Source organism: Lytechinus variegatus, chromosome 14 (genome assembly GCF_018143015.1).
Source record: "Lytechinus variegatus isolate NC3 chromosome 14, Lvar_3.0, whole genome shotgun sequence".
Taxonomy (NCBI): Eukaryota; Metazoa; Echinodermata; class Echinoidea; order Temnopleuroida; family Toxopneustidae; genus Lytechinus; species Lytechinus variegatus.
Window position 1 is genome coordinate 29093307 of NC_054753.1, and position 13284 is coordinate 29106590.

General features: G+C 37.1%; 2 protein-coding genes across 2 annotated transcripts in view; one reads left to right on the forward strand and one right to left on the reverse strand.

Annotated features, from left to right (window-relative positions):
* The window catches only part of LOC121427444 (DNA-directed RNA polymerase, mitochondrial-like), a 35986-nt gene extending 32810 nt beyond the window's left edge, over positions 1–3176 (forward strand). The window contains exons 26-28 of the mRNA XM_041623833.1: positions 56–128; positions 1442–1527; positions 2084–3176. Of these exons, the coding sequence (XP_041479767.1) occupies positions 56–128; positions 1442–1527; positions 2084–2219 (295 nt within the window). The 3' untranslated portion in view covers positions 2220–3176. The remainder of the gene's footprint in view (positions 1–55; positions 129–1441; positions 1528–2083) is intronic.
* A 4569-nt stretch (positions 3177–7745) lies between these two features.
* LOC121427805 (putative nucleotidyltransferase MAB21L1) lies at positions 7746–10834 on the reverse strand. Its single transcript, XM_041624369.1, has 2 exons — positions 10120–10834; positions 7746–9118 (listed from the first exon to the last, which is right to left on the reverse strand). The coding sequence occupies exons 1-2, from the start codon at positions 10787–10789 to the stop codon at positions 8433–8435; spliced, it is 1356 nt and encodes a 451-aa protein (XP_041480303.1). The 5' UTR covers positions 10790–10834; the 3' UTR covers positions 7746–8432.
* Between the last annotated feature and the right edge of the window lie 2450 nt (positions 10835–13284).

A 13284-nucleotide genomic window follows, 5' to 3' on the forward strand; every position in this document is an offset into this window, starting at 1 on the left:
TTCTGCCATCATTCTTCCATAATGTTCCAATTATTTTCTTTGTTTTATCTTTCAGAGCTGGTATCACTTTTGCTTCTGTTCACGACTGTTACTGGACCCATGCCAGCTCTGTCAACCAAATGAACAAGGTATGAAATGCCTCTATACACATTCATTTATCTTGATTTTCTCATTTTCTTTCTTTCAAGTCAATAATTATGAATTAGCAGCACCCAACAATTATGAAACTATAGCTTGTATTGTTTGCAATTCCTCTGGGGTCAGTAGCCATTTTATAATAATGGTCTTTATTGGTACTCAAAAAACATTTGTTGCAGCCAAAGGCTGAATTACAAATGCTAGTACAAGGTAAAAAATATAACATATAAATTGACAAAAAAACGCAAATATACAAACAAGGTATATATCATATATACATAAAAAGATAAAAATAAGTAAGTAAAAATAAAAACAGCCAGTCAGTACAGAATAGATAGTGACCTCCATTTGACCTTGCAAAAGTAGCAGGAAACATAAATGAGTGGCGATATGGAATTAAGTTGGTAAAAAATCAGTAAGTATTAAACACATTTGGAACGGAAACAGTATGAGCAACAGAGAAAAGAAATGCGTAGCAATTGGCAAAATCATTGAGTAGCATTGTGTATTATTGGATTATAAAGAGAACGATAAAATTGGTGTAATGGAACAAAAAGGTGTTTAACAAGGTTGAATGGAGCACTGAAACATATAACAGATTATTGGACATGATCCAAGTTTTAACAAAAGAACAAGTCCGCCCCAGCAAAAAGTCGACCCGCTTCTTTAATGAGGAAAGTTAGAGTAAGTCAGCAGATTTCATTTTATGAACTCCCTTTTTATTTTGGATTAACTTATGATAATTGAAATACAATGCTATGGAATATCAACAAAATGTACACCATGTAGAAATGGGAGGTGTAAAAATCAAAATGGCTGTAAATTCTGTATATAATTGCCTCATTTCCAAAATATTTTTTTTACTGAAGCCTCAAAGTATTTCATATTCATTGACAATCAACTTTTCACCAATCTGATGATCCAGCCTCTCCCTTAGTTAGGGACGAAACTAGATTTAAAACCTGGGGCCCATCTTCCAAAAGGTTGCGATTGATCTGATCAATCGTAACTACGGCAAGCCAGCAAAATCAACATAAAAAATGCATGTTTGTTTTTGAAAAAGAGTCTAGATATTAATGTATATCCATAAATTCATTGATTTCTTGACAATTTGCTCTGATCTCCTTTGTTTACAAAGGAATTTTGCAAATTACCTGTAAAAGAAACCATGACACTGATGGATGTCCATAGAGTAACAATTGATTGGATCAATCATAACTCTTTGTAAGACAGGATTACTTCCCCAGAAAACATGCCGAAACCGTGACCGATTAATTTCTCATTTTTTTATTTTTTTTTGTAGATCTGTAGGAACCAGTTTGTAAAGCTACACAAAGAACCCATCTTAGACAATCTGGCTGAATTCATGGTGGAGAAATATGGTCCGCTGTAAGTTCACAACACTACTAGATTTTATCCTTCTTGACTAAAATAAAAATATGCCTTTACAACTGTTCTCCCAGAATAGCAATGATTGGAATGACATTTAACCTCACATGAAGCTGGAGAGATACTCTGTTGGCATAAGATAAACATTAATCATCTTACTCTTCAAATTCGTAATTTGGCCTCTTTGCAAGCCATATGCTATTATTGTAATCATGAAATCAATAAATGAATTTAATCGAATTTTTGTTCATCTTTATACTTACAGAAAATTTATACGACTATAGCAATTGATTATAATTAGAAATGCAAAGGAAAGTTGCGAATCTGAGTTTGAAACCGACATTTTGTTTTCATCTTGTTGCAAATTGAGAGTGTACTGATTAGCTTATTTTCAATTGCTATCGTACAAGAACCACAACACACATCACACTTGGAATGGTATCAGTTGTTTTATAACTGAATATTCAACTCATAGAAGGTTTACATAATTTGGCTCCATTGTTTTCATTCTTCTGAGAGATGATAGGTTGTTTGTTTTTGTTTTTGTTTATTATAGGGAAATGCAGGATACATCCAAACTCAAACGAGGAAGCAGAAACATGAAGATCATCGAGGATTATGTCAAAAATGTACCTCAGAAGGGAGAATTTGATCTCGACAATGTCTTGAAATCAACTTATTTCTTCAGTTAATGATTCATATAATCACTTTGAAAACATGGAAGAAGGGGTTGTTTTACAAAGAGTTGCACTTAAGGTCAAAGTGGATGTACCTGGCATGTCTTTATTTCAATGATGCATGTTAGTTTACCTCGAGCCAAGCACAAATACTAAGAGTACTTTTTTAGATGGAAATTTACCTAATCCTATACATCCTTTTGCCTGGATTTTGAATTGGTCATCATGGCTTATCGTGATACGTGACCTCTTTGAATATATCTTCCAAGAGTTTTCTTTTGTATTCCTAACTTCTGATATGATTTTATGCGGTACGTAGAGATGACCAGTACTAATTTTCTGTTAGGTTTGCTGGGAGTGGTTTCATCAAGCTTTCCGCAAGTTATGCCTTGACACACATGTGGTAACCTGGGGGGCATTTCATCAATATTTTTGTTCCTGGATTCTGATTGGTTGTGAAGCACTGTTCTATAGTAACTGTTTGATAAAACTGAACTTTTCGGATAAAACGTCTGACAAGTCCTTTCATGAAACGCTCCCCTGTTCTTGTGTGAAATAATATGACCCTACTGAGCCGACTTATCACCGAAGATTATGTCCTAGTTGTCAATTAAATTAACGATTTTACGCTCAGCTTTATGAAACACTGCATGGAGCTCTTGCCTGGTAATTGAACCTTTCAAGGTACCCTTATAAAATCTTATATTCATCACATGTTTTGGGGAACGTTTGATTGCCTTTCCAAATAGTGCCTTAAATGAGTAATGGTGATACGAGTACAGGGGGTGTTTCACATTGATTTCAGTCCGACTAAAATTCACATATTCTCAGTTGCATGTGGTAACTAACACTTCACCACATTGGTTAAAATGCATCGATTGGACATGCTTTCCTGTGACGCCTGTTGCCGTGGTTTTCCACGCTATTTTATTTGTGAGTCCACTCTTCAAACAGTGGACTCATGAATAAAATAGCATATCTTACCATGGCAACAGGCGTCAATTTGGCGCACTGTGACAAAAGCGTGCATCAGCATTGGACATTATTTCTTTTATACACGCGCCCGATGCACGCTAAATTAAGCGTAATTTATACAGGAAATCTGCACAAGCCATGGACTCAACCGTGGGTTTTTAAAATCACCTTTGTGAATTTAGGCCATTGAGATTGTGTGTTGCTTATCATGTGCTCATTTTTACTTCAACCTTTATTTTAGTTGGATTAAACTATGTGTGAAACACTACTCACTTCCAATTTCTGTAAGACAATTTAACCATTGTGATGCAATTGATTTATTTGAAACCAATTTTGTTGTTCATATTGAATTATTGATATATATACATGTATGTTATTTTTTTATTTGTACAAGCCTGTTAATTTTGTTGTAATTTCTATTCAATGCAAAATTATCTGAATTATGTCTGATGTAAGTCCTTTCGTTAGATGGACGATTTTGTGTACTTAAGTCATAAAAGGCATGTCTGCAGAGAAGTTTTTTTTAACTGTAAAGGGTCCATTATTGTTTCATGATTATTGTGTATTTTGTTTGGATGGTAGACTTGTGTCTGTAACAGACAGTTCTACAGTCAGCATCCAAACAAAATTCATTTATTGGCAAGACACTTATCCACATTTGTCACTCTCCACCCAGGTGTTAAATGGGTATCAGCTAGGATGTGAAAGTCATTGTGATTAGATTGGCATGTGTGCAGCGATTAAGAGCAGTTGCTCTGTCAGGAGAATCCCCAGGGAGTGGAGATGGTGTACTTTATGTGTGGATTCTATGACCAGGGTAATAACAATTACAATGTTAAGTGGGCTAGGAACTTAAAGGTAAGAAGTGCTATATAAATGTAACTATTATTATTATCATTACCGGTAGGATGCGAAAGATATTGTATGTTTGATTTTGCCAGCGCCATAATGTGGCTGCGATGAAGCAAGGAATGCTCCCCAGGGAATGGAAATTGTGCACTTTTCGTGCTTGATTGAAATGAATCCAATGACCGGGGTAATAATATGCTGTAATGCGCTTTGGGCCATTCTGGGAAAAGCGCTTTATAAAAATTGGCTATTATTATTATTCATATGTTTTAATTTCCTTGTTATTCAGGGTTGTTGATCTGAAATTTAACATAAATTGGCTTCGTTTTGAACAGGATTAATCTTAAATTGTCATTGGTCAATTATAATGTCTTTGGGCAATCAGGATTAACTCTTTTTTTCAAACAATCAATTAGCATTGGTTTGAAGATGAGGAATACCATGTACAGTGAAACAGGTGGTGTTGTTTTGTGCAATTCAATCCCCTCTAAAATTTGAGAGAAGACATTTGAAAAAGGAATCTTGCATGATTAGATACATAACAATAAGGATTGATTAAACCAATACAAAAAATAATGGTTTTGCGATTAACTTACTGATACAAAATGTTTGACTTACACCAAGGGGCATAAATTGCAGTACATTTTTGTGTGAAGATCACCATTTATTGTTGGGGTCTTCACAAACCTGTAGACATAAATACATTTGAAATAAGAATCATGGATTTGTACATATTGTGTCATAAAATTATATTATGAGATGTATACATGATGCAACGTAATAAAAAAATGATACAAAAGAAAATAGATTTCAATGTTATATTTTATTACAGGTTTATGTAACAAAGAAGCAATTTGAAATTTATCTACTTTCATTATTAACAATTACCACCTGGGTTTATTTTATAAAACACTTTATCAGTGATTCCCCTTACAAATTAATTTTCAGCCAATCAGATTCAAGGATTTTAGTAGCTTATAACAGAGTCACTAATAAGATGCTTCATGAAATGCTACCATATGCCATATAAGCTTGCTCAAGGAATGTATATCTATACCTCCATGTTTGCCAAGTATGATCCAGCCACACATTCGCCCGGATCCATACTGGACCTACATGTACAGTTGCCAACCCTTAGGGAATATTAATGAGATGTGTTCTGATGTAAATTCAGTGTTTATTCCCCCATTGAATGACTGAGCAAACTCTAACATGTTTTGTCTCGTAAGAAAACATTTGGTTCATCCGTTTGGTTATTCACATTGTAATTTCTTATCTGATTAATATTCTGTAACGGTTGGCATCTTTGCCTGTATGCATGCAATCAGAGCGTATCCCAAAAAAGGACCGAAATCCGCAAAAATATCCCATAGGCTCCTGTCCAAAATTTGCTATTGAATATGAGAGCATATTCAACAGTATTATGCAAAGCGCAGGAAGAGCACAACGACACTCGATGATGTCATAATGGACTGCATGCAAGTCGCATGTCAACGACAAAATTTGACCTTATGAAGAGATGACAATATATGACTTGTTCAATCAAATTTATTCCTCAATTTGATTGGTAGGGGTGGGATAGATGATAAATAATTATAGTGGATGGCTTTATTTCATGGAATACAAGAAACATTCCACTCGTTAGGGCCAATATTCCAAACTATTGGAATATTTCTGGTATTCCATTCAGAGCCACCCAATGTAATATAATTGTTATACAGTGCGTATTAAAAAAAATTTACACTTTGAAAAAGCCCTGGGAATTTACATGTGGGTATGGGTTTGGGTCTCATCTATCCAATGAAAGTAAAAGTTTTGACAGAATGTTACCCTTGAGTGAGCAATGTCCATTTTTGTAAAGCTCGCAGAAATCTGTGGGGAAATGCTCGTTTTGACGCTATGTCAATTGAAAACATACCGTGCAAAACATTTCTCATACATTTCCCTTGCACTTTTAGTCAATTGGCATAAAACGGATACATTCAAGCATTTTGTAACAATTTTGCCACCCAAATTGAAATTTCAACACTTAGTAAGCACAACCCTTACCCTTTTTGTGCCAGCTGGATCTGAGGACATAACTGAATCTGAACAAAATTTATAGCAGACATATCTAGCATGTTTCACTATGTTTTTATCATTTAAAGTTGGTTTACATTTCATTTTAATGTAATACTTGTTTCTCCACACTTTTGGCAAGGAAACAAGTTTAAAAAGGTAAAAGATATCTTCAAATCAATTTTATTAGCTAAAATCCATGTGTTCTTCATGATTAGTTTCTACTTTTATTCGCATAACTATTTCAAAGTTCTGCGCAAATCATTTTTCACTAACTTTTCAAAAGTAAGTGGTGCTCACTCAAGCGGAAATATTTTTCGACAGTTATATCGTCATTTGCTTTGATGGACCTGTACCAATGTTAAAATGTGGAAAAATCTTCAGGATATTACAAATGTATAATTTTACAGGATTTTTTTTAAGTGTAAACTTTTTTTTATTACTCACTGTATATAAAATACCCAGCTTACAGTTCTATAATATGAGGTTCTAAGATGCATACCGGTACATGATGAATTCAATAGGATACTTAACAAAACATACTAAAGACGGGAATTTGGCTTGAGCTTTAAAAATGGTAAAGTTATGCGTTAGTGATGATGATAATATTACTGTCAGATGGTATTTACAAAGTTGCCAAAGTCTTACTTAATCTATGGATTTTTTTTCTTTCAAGATATTCATATCTATAACTGTGATCTGATTTTCTAACTCTAGTACTCGCGAATGAAAATCCCTATATACATGTACAACATCACAAACCATCCTTTGTACTATGACATGAAATATGTACATTTTCACAGCCCATGAAATTATCATTAAGTGATACATTATATTTGTGATCTAACAGACCTCAATCTCTTTCCATTTTGATACATTTTTGACACGTCTACTACCTGTAATAATTTATTTTCATATATTGCACTACTAAACTTTCAAAAGTCATGTATATTTCTTTGAAGTAGCATACCTAATATTTAACAAAATACACACTGATAGTTACTTACAAGCATTATTGGAAATTTTCTTTTGAAGAGATTATCCTGACCTTTTTACTCCCGGATTGGCAATGAAATCCATTCTTTCTTTTAGCCGATAAACACAAATGAAAATTGATATAGAAGGCTTGCACACGTTTTTTGGTTTAGTGCAGTAAAGGAAATGAGAAGACTTTTGTTAATTATGAACAGTTATATGAAATAACACCCTGGCCTCTGGATTGTCAAGCATGCAAGAATTCCTTGATTAGGACTTGGGGTTATAATATCAGATAAAAGAGTCAAGGAGGGTCAAACCATCATTTACACTCATTGGCCTGGATTCACAATGGTGGTTTTTTAAACCATCGGTTGAACCCATGGTTTACAGTATGCAGATTTTCTGTATAAATTACGCTATTCACCGGGTCTTTTAACAAAATGTCAAAATTTGATGAGCGTTTTTGTCACTGTGCGCAAAATTGAGTGGTTATACACGTTATTTTATTCATGAGTTCACTCTTTTGAATCAATGAGTCCACTCTTCAAACAGTGGGTTCATGAATTAAATAGTGTATTTTAACCATGGCAACAGGCGTCAATTTCACAACAATTTTTAATATACGTGGTAAATAAACATTATTTATACAGGAAATCTGCATAAACCATGGGTTCAACCAATGGTTTTAAAATCCACCTTTGTGAATTTGGGTCAATGGGTGTATCCAGAACACTTCAATAATCAGAATACCTGTACATTTACATGAACTTAATAAAATAGATGACAATAATTTCCCACATACATACTGATCTGAAGCAGACTATTTAGGGGTATGTTCTCATAGTTACAAGCATGTACAATATGGTCTGGGAGGTATGAGCACCTCAGTGCCCTCGCCAACCGCTTTTTCAGTTGAGAAAGATCTCCTAATTTGCAAGAATACCTGCGACCTTGGAAAAGTCCCTGCGACATCCGAAAGTTCTCATAATTTTGACCAGTACCTACTATTTATCGGATATTTTCCAATTGGGGTAGATCAGGGTAAATTTCCCAGTCAGAGAATCCCTGGTATTTTTTGGAATTTGAGTCGGTCTGAATACACCTGATGACTGCCCCTCCTAATTCTTTGTCTGATTATGAGATAAAGGAACCACTGATTGTATCTGTAATGGGGATGATATCCGCCCAGAAAGCATTTTGGGAAGAAGGGGTACTGAGGAAAACCCTTGACTTTAAAGAAGTTTCTTCTAATTCTGATGAAATTTTCACCGTTGCTCTATCAAAAAAACTTAAAATTCAACTAGTAGATAATGGGTGGACTTAGCCTATACTGTACATGTACACTGCACATCCATGATCTGTCCTATCCTACCGACTTCCAGTGTTACCAGCCCTGTTTTTTGACTTATGATTAAGATGCAAAAATTGTGTCTTGTTTGGGTTCTCTACAATGTCATTAAGAATGGCTTTGAGATGGTGTGCTACAGGTTTCAGGTCTTCTGAGTTGTCCAAGATGTTACAGGATGGGAGAAAGTAGTGATTACAGGTTCCTGACTTCAACATGCCTATGAGAGACAAGAAAAGGTCCACAAAAGCTCTTCCAAGCTTATTAGGTGTCCAGTCATCTTGAAGGGGATACTGCGTGCACTGATGGAGAAATGCGGTGGTTATGATCCGTGGCGTGACTGGGTAGAACTCTTCGGAGTTCTCCTCGCAGAGCGACAGCATTGTCAGCAGGATGGGAGCACGGCACGACACCTCGGGGACGTCGTCTTCGATCACGGTCCTAGCCAAGACCTTCTCACTCAAGCTGAAGTAGGTGCACCAGAGTCGGAAGGCATCGTGGCCTGGTGGGGGCCGGGCGGGGAACACATGGAATTTATTCTTGACCTTTGACATGAGAGCATAGTCCAACCATTGGTTTGGCCTTGCGGCACACTCAGGTCCCCAGTTCTGTAGACTCTTTGGCCACCAGCCAGTGAGTTCCAATGCAGGGATCAGTTCAATTGTATATTCCTCGCCTCTTAGTATAACATGCAGTCTCACTAAATGACCTAAAACACAGAACAAAGTTTTTTTTTTTTAAATTTAAGTACTGGTAGACATCACATCAGAGTTCAGACATTGAATCATACATGTACAGGGCCGTCACCAGCTTTTTTCTAGGGGGGGTGCTTTTTATGAAAACAAAACACAAAAACACAAAAAACAACGTATTAACTCAATTTCATGCAGTTATATAGCCCGCTGGCCAGATCTATTTCAAAAGAGCCCTCAAGTATCCCTACCCCCCCTCCGTTTTTTTTATTTTTTTAATTTTTTGGGGGGTTCTGAAGGGGGGTGCGTTCGCACCCTCCGCACCCCCCCTGGCGACGGCCCTGCATGTAAGACTGATAAAATATGCATGATTTCATGGCCTGGATCCAGTGCTTTAATAAAGAAAATACCATTAAAATACAGTAATGGGTGTTCACACAATTTCATAATCTGCAAAACACATTATCAAGTTACACTTTTATAACCAGTTGCTCATTTGTGAATCAAATGCTTTCACCAAATACTGCGTGAGGGCAAATGTGTCAAAATAGTCAAAGAGATGTTTAAGAGATTCTCAATCAATCATTCAATAGTCAAGGCCTACATTTAAATCCTAGGAGAGTATACATCATTAATAAAATCGGTATAACCAATTGCTGTGTGTCCCGACAATCAATTTTCAACAGTCATTTGGAAAAATTAACAAGCAAAGCTTCATCAATCTTTTAATGTACAAAATGTTAGACAATATTTAAGAGAACAAAACAGAAGATGATTACAACAATTGAATTCATATTTTTAGTGTAATCTAAAGATAAAAATGACTTCAATCAATGAGATTCCTGATTGTGAACAGGCCTATGAAGACAAAAGATTAGCATTAGATACTGTGACTTTTAGTCACAGAATTAAACGCATAAATGAACAAACAAATACTTTCAAAATGTAAACATTAAATAAATCAAAATAATACAGATCTAACGTTAGGCCAACTGAATTCGAAACAAGCACATCACACCTTCTCTTTTCACAGAAATTTCATAGACCGTTGGTTCTTCTTCCCAGATACATTCCTCCAGCAAAATCTCCACACTTTCCTCGACAAGGTTGGCAAACCTCTTCACAACCTTCCCAGGAGAAAGAAAGGATCTATTTGAGAAACTGACATCATCATGTTGGGCTGATGACACCTCATCTTGCTTGATACTCAGCAAATCATGGAGGAGCAGTTTTTCAGTGTCGGCAAGAACGTATCCGAAGCCGGAAAGAGGTGAAATGTACGGGTTATCACACGCAGCACTGTCTAGAAAAGCGGCAGGTTGTTGCCCTTGCAAAGGAAGTCCTTGAGAGGATTTTTCGAGGCATTTTGGAGAGAGGAGATTCGACAAAACCACGGCGACGTCAACTTTGTAATATTGACAATGATTAACACCCACAAAGCTTTCACCGGTCTCATTCAATAGTCCCTCGCATTCACTTTGGAAGCGGTCGTCTAGCTCACTAATCTTCCTCAAAATCGGCCCAATTATCCGTCTGATGAGTGCTCTATGAACCTCTTGTATTTCCCGTCTCCTCGGTAAAACAGTATCGTGGAGATATTTGGTTAACGAATTCGATAAACTGATTTTGTTCTTTGATTTTGTCGAGTTTTCTCCAGTGCCTGCCATGTTGTTTACACCCGTGTTCATGACAATCGCATCGACGCGACTAGTCTTCGAGATCAGACGTAGTTAATCTACGCACCATGTTGGAGTAGGGTCATCAGAGGTGATGGGAGCGGAGGGGGGGGGGGGCTGTTTACCACCGGTATGCCTAGACGTGCTGTTGTTGTTGATGATGATGATGATGATGCTGATCAGGGATGCCAGTTTTCAGGCTTTTTCAGGCCCTGGCAGTTTATTTTCAGGCTATACTAAATATTGTATTCTAGGTGATTTTCAGGCCCTCTGATCAATGCCAACTGGCATCCCTGTGCTGATGATGATGAACTCGAGGAGGATCATTTTACTGGAGATGCCTTGGTGATGTTGATAGAGATGGTGGTGACACAAGAGCAAATCATGCAGAGGGGTGTATGCTTAATATAAAAGGCATGATCAGAGCTGAGACCAGGAGATCGATTGAGAAAGGGAGAGAGAAAAAGAAAGAAGGAAAACAGGAAGACGCACAATAGGGAAATCAAATTAGTTGGTTGATTTACTAGAGGCTTTTCCCTTTTTTCGATCCATTCCAAAATTAAATAAAATTCATCTTCCCGCTTCTATGCTGGATTTCGTTTACTTTCAGTCACTTGATCCTCACCCCCCCCCCCCCCCCCCCCCTCTTTCTTTCTTTTGATCTGCCCCCTTCATGTCAGTTTCCTGGCCCTTAATCTCTTTATTTCGATTTTTGCTCTCCGATATAAATATTGCTTATCTTTATATACACTGTTCTGTTTCCACCCATTATTCCTCACTTTGCTCTCTTGCTCGATCACTCTCTGCCCCTCTCTCCAGTCCCCCCCCCCCCCCCCTCTCTCTCTCTTTCCCATACATGCTTTCTTCCTCACAAACAAATACGCACTCTTTTGAACCGATCACAATAAACATTCTGCTCCCCTACGCCCCCCCCCCCCCTATCTCTCTCTCTCACACACAGGGATGTGTCCAGGTGGCTGATTTGCCTGCCCCAACACACCTTTTTTTCTTTCAACAGAAATTTGTGTACCCCCCCCCCCCCACCTTGGTGGATGTTTCATAAAGCTGTTCGTAAGTTAATGGCAACTTGAAGGACTGGTGAACCTTTCTTACACTCTAAATAATCACCAATGAACATTTATGGCGATTATCATTGACCAAAAGAATGGGGGGGATGGCACTTACATTGACGAGTGGATACCATGCGCGACCAAAAAACACATGTAAGAACTAGAAGGATGTCTTTTTCAAGATAGGGCATGTGACGTACATCACGTAATAAGGGTGTCATACCCACTGAAATAATTAAAAAGGGTATCTATTTTCGCCAGGAAATCTGTGTTTAGGGTCAACTTTGCGAGGGTATTAAAAATTAAGACTAAAATGTTTATAAAGGATGTATTTTTGCCCCGGATTTTTGCTCCATGAGTCAACACTACGTTTAGAGTACGATTTACGTGAGTGGGGCTGTACTAAACCCAATGATGTTGGTAAAGGTAAAACTGACGACTGACATTCGTGATATAACAAATGAAATATCGCTGTACTTGTTTAAGGGGTTCAATTCAGGGAATACTTTGCAAATAGTATCATTTTGTTTCCAATACCTAGGGTCTCCAACCCTCTGTCTCTCTCTCTCACACACACTCCCATACAACCTTCACAATCTTTTGAAGCTCCCATCATCCACAACCCCCCCACCCCCCCCCCCCCTCCCCCTCTCCATCCTCCCCCCCCCCCCCCTTCTCTCTCAACCTCATACCCCATTATTGTAAATCATAAAATAAAACACAAAAGGACAATGACATCATCTAAAATATGTACAAAACTTTATACAAATACATTTATTCAGATGTCTTACAGAGCGATTTTTCAATGAGCAGACTTTCATCTCATTTTCCATCAACATAACGCCCAAGTTAAAAGCAATGATACTACAAGGAATTGTGGATTGATTATAAATCAGAATCAGACAATGGAAAAGGCTGGATTTCACTTTTCAAATCGAGTAAGCAGGGTGCTACATAACTTTTCTGAAGCACTTGCCCAGTTGGGCAAGTAAATTTTCAAATAGTTGGAATATTCTTGTCCAAAAATCTATTTCACTTGCCCGAAAAAATCCTTGAAAAAAGTTTTAGCTCTTCAAAATTTTAGCGGTTTTATAAACCATTGACCCTTTTCTCTCTTTTGACATGAACTGATCTACCTGCCAGTGCAATGATCAAAAGTAAGATCGATATCATATCAACCCTAATTTTGGTCATTATACTGTGAGAATCATGCTTGCCCAATTCGGGCAACTAGTTTTGGTCTTTTCCTTCAAAACACTTGCCCACCTCTAACTTTTACTTGCCTTGGGCAATCGGGCAAGTGCTTATGTAGCACCCTGGAGTAAGTAACTAAGTATGGACTCTTTAAATGGGCAAACACATAAACAGATGTTTTCCTTATGTTTCTGAGGTCAATCATACATGTTTAGGTTTATAATCAGTCCTCAATTTCTGCAA

Coding starts and splice junctions, on each gene's coding strand:
- LOC121427805 (XM_041624369.1), bottom strand. CDS start 10,789: ATGAACACGGGTGTAAACAACATGGCAGGCACTGGAGAAAACTCGACA. Junction 9,119..10,119: donor AATTTCTGTGAAAAGAGAAG/GTGTGATGTGCT, acceptor TCTGTGTTTTAG/GTCATTTAGTGAGACTGCAT.